Consider the following 6,762-nt stretch of genomic DNA (forward strand, 5'->3'; position numbering starts at 1 on the left):
GGTTGGAGAGGATCGGGAAGCAGACAAGAACTAACTTAAAAGTTAACTACTGGAAGCTTTAGATGTAACAGGCGCTTCCTTACCTTAGAAAGTTTCGGCCGAAAGTTGTCTGCCAACCGATCTGCCAACTTGCTGTCTCTTCCCTCCCTGAGTCGGGGTCACCAGAATGTTAAGACGGGAGTCCCGTCCTCGCGTGTTCGTTTAGGAGGAGAGACCATAGACGCTCAATCGTTTGGCTCAAGCAGGCTTTATTGCAGAATCGTAGCTGATACAGTGAATCACCATGTATTCACTGGAGAAGGCGCGCGTTCTGCCTTCCCCCTACAAAATCGCTCTTGATATACTTTTGCTAAGCAAAGCTACGTGATCTCTCGCATACAAAGCGTTTCCTGTCACAGAGCTCGTTTGGCCTTGGCAGCTGCCCACGAGACGGTTTCAGTCTCGTAAACAACAGTCCAGCCGCCTGTTTTTGAGCTCGTTTGGCCTTGGCAGCTGCGCCGAGCAGAGCCTGTTATTGAGCTCACTCGGCCTTGGCAGCTGTTTACGAGACGGTTTCAGTCAGCGGTCCAAACAACAGCTTCGCAGCACCCCCCGATTCCCCAAGCAACAACTACAGTTCTACCCTCCCTAGACCTATATTCATCACAACACCTCCCAGGATTAAGCAAGTCCCGCAGATTCTGTGGATCACTTTATGGGCCAGAGCACTGAGTATAGGGGTTGGGGTCTGGACAGGACGTTGCTTAGGCCACTTTTGGAATACACAGGAACCTCGATTATCCAAAGGACACATGCAGGGTGTATTTCGGTCGCTTGAAGAATAGATCCCTTACAGTGTGGAAACAGGCCCAACCAGTCCACACTGACCCTCCGAAGAGTAACCCACCCAGACCCATTTCCCTCTAACTAATGTACCTAACACTACGGGTAATTTAGCATGGCCAATTCACCCTGACCTGCACATCTTTGGACTGTGGGACGGAACCGGAGCACTAGGAGGAAACCCACGCAGACGCGGGGAGAATGTGCAAACTCCACACAGTCTGTCGCCTGAGGCAGGAATGAAACCTGGGTCCCTGGTACTGAGAGGTAGCAGCGCTAACCACTGAGCCACCGTGCTGGTTCATCTAATTCTGGATAATCGAAGCTCCTCTGTATTATGTGCACTTCTGGTCTATCGGAAGGATGTTGCAAAACTTGAAAGGGCTCAGAAAGATTGACAAGGATGTTGCCAGGGTTGGAGGGTTTGAGCTACAGGGAGAGGCTGAACAGGCTGGGGTTGTCTTCCCTGGGACGTCGGAGGCTGAGGTTTGACTTTAAGAGAGGTTTATAAAATCATGGAGGGGCATGGATAGGGATAGACAAAGTCTTTTGCCAGAACTAGAGGGCATAGGTTTAGGGTGAGAGGGGAAAGATTTAAAAAGGGTCCTAAGGGGCAACATTTTTCACAGAGGGTGGTGTGTGCGTGCGGAATGAGCTGCCAGAGGAAGTGGTGGAGGCTGGTACAATTGCAACATTTAAAAGGCATCCACTTGGGTATCTGTGTAAGGAGGGGTTTGGAGGGATAGGGCCAATTGCTGGCAAATGGGACTTGATTAGTTGAGGATATGGAGGAGTTGGAGTTGGAGTTATTTCTGTGTTGTACATCTCTACTTCAGGAGGAAATGCGCAGTCGCAGGCTCGCAGAGCCACTGGATGCCAAGGAGATGAGAGCACAGCAACTGCAGTGACCCTCCCCCCTCCCACCCAGGGTTCAGCCCTAGGCGGTGACTCACAGCGGCTGGCCCCGTCACTTGTGCCCCCGCTGGTGCTGCAGCAGGTGCTGGGACTGAGCGAAGCCCCTCCCGCAGACAGAGCAGGTGAATGGCCTCTCCCCCGTGTGGACCCGCTGGTGCCGCAGCAGGTGCTGGGACCGAGCGAAGCCCCTCCCGCAGACAGAGCAGGTGAATGGCCTCTCCCCCGTGTGGACCCGCTGGTGCCGCAGCAGGGTGGACGAGCGAGGGAAGCCCTTGCCGCAGACGGAGCAGGTGAAGGGCCGCTCCCCGGTGTGGAGCAGCTGGTGGGACTGCAGGGTGGACGACTGGGTAAAGCCCTTGCCGCAGACGGAGCAGGTGAAGGGCCTCTCCCCGGTGTGGACCCGCTGGTGCCGCAGCAGGGTGGACGAGTGAGAGAAGCCCTTGCCGCACACCGAGCAGGTGAAGGGCCGCTCCCCGGTGTGGAGCAGCTGGTGGGACCGCAGGGTGGACAAGTGAGGGAAGCCCTTGCCGCAGACGGAGCAGGTGAAGGGCCGCTCCCCGGTGTGGACCCGCTGGTGCCGCAGCAGGGTGGATGAGTGAGGGAAGCCCTTGCCGCACACCGAGCAGGTGAAGGGCCGCTCCCCGGTGTGGACCCACTGGTGGGCCAGCAGGTGCGACGACTGGGTAAAGCCCTTGCTGCAGACGGAGCAGGTGAAGGGCCGCTCCCCGGCGTGGACCCGCTGGTGGGACTTCAGCTTCAACGACTTAGTGAAGGCCTTCCCGCACTCGGAGCAGACGTACGGCCTCTTGCCGTTGTGGAGCCGCTGGTGGGAAAGCAGGTGGGACGAGCGGGTGAAGCCCTTGTCGCAGACCGAGCAGCTGAATGGCCTCTCCCCGGTGTGGACCCGCTGGTGTGAGATCAGGTGGGACGACTGGGTGAAGCCCTTGCCGCAGACGGAGCAGGTGAAGGGCCGCTCCCCGGTGTGGACCCGCCGGTGCTTGAGCAGGTTGGACGAGTGAGAGAAGCCCTTGCCGCAGACGGAGCAGGTGAAGGGCCGCTCCCCGGTGTGGACCCGCTGGTGGGCCAGCAGGTTGGCCGAGTCGCTGAAGTCCTTCCCGCACTCGGAGCAGGTGAAGGGCCGCTCCCCAGTGTGGAAACGGCGGTGGATCTCCAGATCGGACGGGTAGCGGAATCCTTTCCCGCAATCCCCACACTTCCACGGTTTCTCCATGGCGCGCGGAATGCCTCCTGAGACTTCTTTGCCCACTGTGGGGAAAGCTGGCTCAGGCACGTGCCCCTGTGGTTCAGGTAAAGACGATACTTCAAGAGCCTACTGAAGCAGACAAAAACGTTCAAAGAATTTTACCCTTCTGGACTGAAAGAGGGACGTCTCTCCTGTCCCACGAATCAAGGGGCTCTGTCAGACCTTCACATGGTACTCAGTTGGGAAGCTCTACCTGCAAAGCTGCTCTTCTCATATCCTGTGAAAAGGGGATTACAAAAGTCATTGCTGCCTGCACATGACAGGAATTCAGAACAGATCATTCTAGTTTCTGTAGAACTTCCCTAAAACAATCAAGTTACAATATGCAGATGCCAGTGTTGGGCTGGGGTGTACAAAAGGTAAAAAAAAAAATCACACATCACCAGGTTGTAGTCCATTAGATTTGTTTAGAAGTTCGAGCTTTCAGAGCTCTGCACCTTCATCAGGTAGCTAGTGTTGGGACGAAATAACGTCCAAGCGTGTTCTTTTAAGGAGAGACCACACTTACCCAATTATTTGATATAATTGGAGGTACATTTATTTAGCTGCAGAAACTTAGCTGTTACAGCGAAGCACGAAAGAAAGATCGAATGGTTCGCTGGAGAAAATGTACAAGTTCTGAAAATCTATCGATAAGCTCCGTTAGGTATACTATTTTCTAATCTCAATGCATGCAACGTGATCTTTCACAAACAAAAGCCTTCTTCAAAATGGTATAATTTGCAAACAAATGTTCTATGTATTCTGGAAACATTTTTACAAAGGCTTTACATATATTTGAGACATTCTGTATCATAGACACAAAGAATTACTATGATTGAGACATTTTTCCTAGTCTTATTATCACATAGTTTACCTTAATCTAATCACTTAGTTTAGCAGGCAAAATTGACCTTGCTGATGTTCTTTCATTTGAACATCAGCTTTGTTAGTTGTCATGGCAACAAGCCCAGAATTAAAATTACTTTGATCATCATTTTAAACTATAGGTTCACAGTGCCCCCCAATGTCCTAAGAAGTAACTACATCTCTATCCTACCTAACACTAGTAAAACCTCCAGGCGAAAAAGACAGCAGATGCTGGAGATCAGAGTGATGCTGGAAAAGCACAGCAGGTCAGGCAGCATCCGAGGAGCAGGGAAAAAAAATCGACGTTTCAGGCAAAAGCCCTTCATCAGGAATGAGAAAAGAATGAGGACACTTTCCTCATTCCTGAAGAAGGGCTCATGCCCGAAACCTCGATTCTCCTGCTCCTCGGATGCTGCCTGACCTGCTACGCTTTTCCAGCAATACATTTCCATTATCTGAAATATTAACAAGTTGCCTGATGAAGTAGTGTCTCTCTGAAAGCCAGTGCTTCCAATTAAACCTGTTGGACTATAACCTAGAATTGAAAAGGTGCTGCTGGAAAAGCTCAGCAAGTCAGACAGCATCCAAGGAACAGAAGATTCGACGTTTCAGGCATAAGCCCTGAAGAAGGGCTCTGGCCCGAAACGTCGAATCTCCTGTTCCTTGGATGCTGCCTGACCTGCTGAGCTTTTCCAGCAACACATTTTCAGCTCTGATCTCCAGCATCTGCAGACCTCATTTTCTCCTATAACCTAGAGTTGTGTGATTTTTAACTTTAAAAAGTGTTGCAAATCTCCACACACACACACTTTTCTTCAATTCTCACTCTGCTGTTTCTGATATTACCCATCCCCCAGTATTGTCCAGAAAGGGACTTATTACCTAAAAAAGCTGTAAATCTCCATCCCACACACTCTTTAACTCTTGCTGTACCTAATATCCCACCTCCCCCCATACTCCAGCAGGGTCTGATTGATGCTCATTGACTGAGCCACACTCACCTCTTCCTGGACACAGGGACCCTCCAGACCAACACAACATCAGCTCCCCTTAACCGCCCCCCCGCAACGGCGCATGTGCAGGAACAACCGGTCACGTGAATCGAGGGACCGCCTTCGTCACAAAGGCCGCGCGTTGATTGGACGGAGCGTGCGGCGTTGCAGCCTTTCCTATTGGTCCACCGCTTGTCTTTATGACGCCCACGTGACCTCTCTCCTCCTCCTCCCCCCGCACGCCCACCCCTTCACCTCGACAAGGGGAGGCATGACCAATGGGGAGCCTTGGAGGACCGGAAGGAAGGCCGTCCTCCTACCAATCAGAGCATCCCGTCATTGTCTGAATGCGGAAGTTGGATCATGAGCTCCTGCTGCTCTCTCTCTGAATGAAGATTGAGTGTTACCCCAGACTGCACCAACCTCTGTGAGTACAGCACCCTCTCTTCTCACCCCTCCTATTCCATTTCTTTTCTCATTTTGGGATTAAACTGTTGGTTTGTAGGAAGTGAAGTGAAAGGAGGTGAACTCAGGAAATGTGCATATGCTGGATCGCTCTCTCTGTCTCTCTCGTGTCCTTCATCAGGAATTGCGGAGGGGTTGGGGGGGGTGGAAAGGGTGCTGAGAGGTAAATAGGAAGGTGGGAGTGGGGCTGGGGGTAAGGTAGATGCAGGTTGGGGGGGGGGTGGTGATGGTGACAGGGTGGAGCAGATTGGTGGGAAGGAAGATGGACAGGTGGGACCCTCCAACCATACAGGATCAATATTGATTTCACCAGTTTCCTCATTCCGACACCCCCCCCCCCGCCCACTCCCAGATACAACCCTCGAACTTGGGACTGCTCTTTTGAAGTGTCCCACCTGTCCATCTGCCTTCCCATCTATCTGCTCCACCCTCCTCTCTGACCTGTCACCTTCTTCCCCTGCTTTCATCTACCCATAGCATTCTCAGCTCCCTTCCCCCAGTCCCACCTCCCTCCCATTTATCTCTGTCCCTTTGGGACCACCCCACATTCCTAATCAAGGGGTTATGCCCAAAATGTCAAACCTCCTGCTCCTCAGATGCTGGCTGACCTGCTGTACTCTTGCAGCACCAGACATTTTGGTGCTTATTTGTCTGGATGTTCTGATGTGACCCATTCGCAGATGTGAAGTCACATTCGAGAAAAACTCCTTCATGGAATGTGGGCTTTTTTTTTGGCAAGGCCAACAATGTTTTCGTCCCTAACTGCCCTTCAGACAAGAGGATTGCCAGACTTTAGGGGGCATTTTAAAAGTCAAGCACGTGAGCCATCATATGCAGGCAGCACCAAGTTAATGCTAGTGGGTTTCCTTCCCTGAAGAGCGTTATTGAATCAAATGGGTTTTCAGAAAAGTTTCATTCTCTCAATGACTGAGACTAGTTTTCAATTCAGATTTAAAAAAAATACATTTAATTTCCCCAATGTTTGTTTTTACTGGTATTTGAACCCATGAGCCCAGATTATTTGCCTGGGGCCTCTGGATTGCTGGTCCAGTGTTGTTGTTATAACATCACTGACTCGCCTGGACAGCATTGAGAGTCATACAGATGTATAGCACACAAAGAGACCCTATGTGCAACTGGTGCATGCCGAGCACATAGCCAAAATTGATCTAATCCGATGTGCCAGCACGTCCCTCCAAACCCTTCCCATTCATATTCCCATCCAGATGCCGTTTAAATGTTGCAATTGTCCCAGCCACCACCACTTCCTCTGGCAGCTCATTCCATACACGCACCACCCTCTGACTGACAAAGTTGCCCCTCAGGTCCTTTTTATGTCTTTTCCCCTCTCACCTCTAGTTCTGGACTCTCCCACCCCAGGGAAAAGACCTTGTCTATTCACCCTATCCATGCCCCTCATTATTTTATAAACCTCAATAAGGTCAGCCCTCAGCC

The 6,762-nt window shown here is 51.6% G+C and overlaps 1 protein-coding gene across 1 annotated transcript; it reads right to left on the reverse strand.

The window, feature by feature from the left end:
* Positions 1 to 250: 250 nt before the first annotated feature.
* Positions 251 to 3,214, reverse strand: LOC132810330 (zinc finger protein 229-like). The gene has a single exon (XM_060822648.1). The coding sequence runs from the start codon at positions 2,966 to 2,968 to the stop codon at positions 1,790 to 1,792; it is 1,179 nt and encodes a 392-aa protein (XP_060678631.1). The 5' UTR covers positions 2,969 to 3,214; the 3' UTR covers positions 251 to 1,789.
* Positions 3,215 to 6,762: the final 3,548 nt, after the last annotated feature.

The sequence above is a fragment of the Hemiscyllium ocellatum genome, unplaced genomic scaffold (assembly GCF_020745735.1).
Source record: "Hemiscyllium ocellatum isolate sHemOce1 unplaced genomic scaffold, sHemOce1.pat.X.cur. scaffold_1633_pat_ctg1, whole genome shotgun sequence".
Classification (NCBI taxonomy): domain Eukaryota; kingdom Metazoa; phylum Chordata; class Chondrichthyes; order Orectolobiformes; family Hemiscylliidae; genus Hemiscyllium; species Hemiscyllium ocellatum.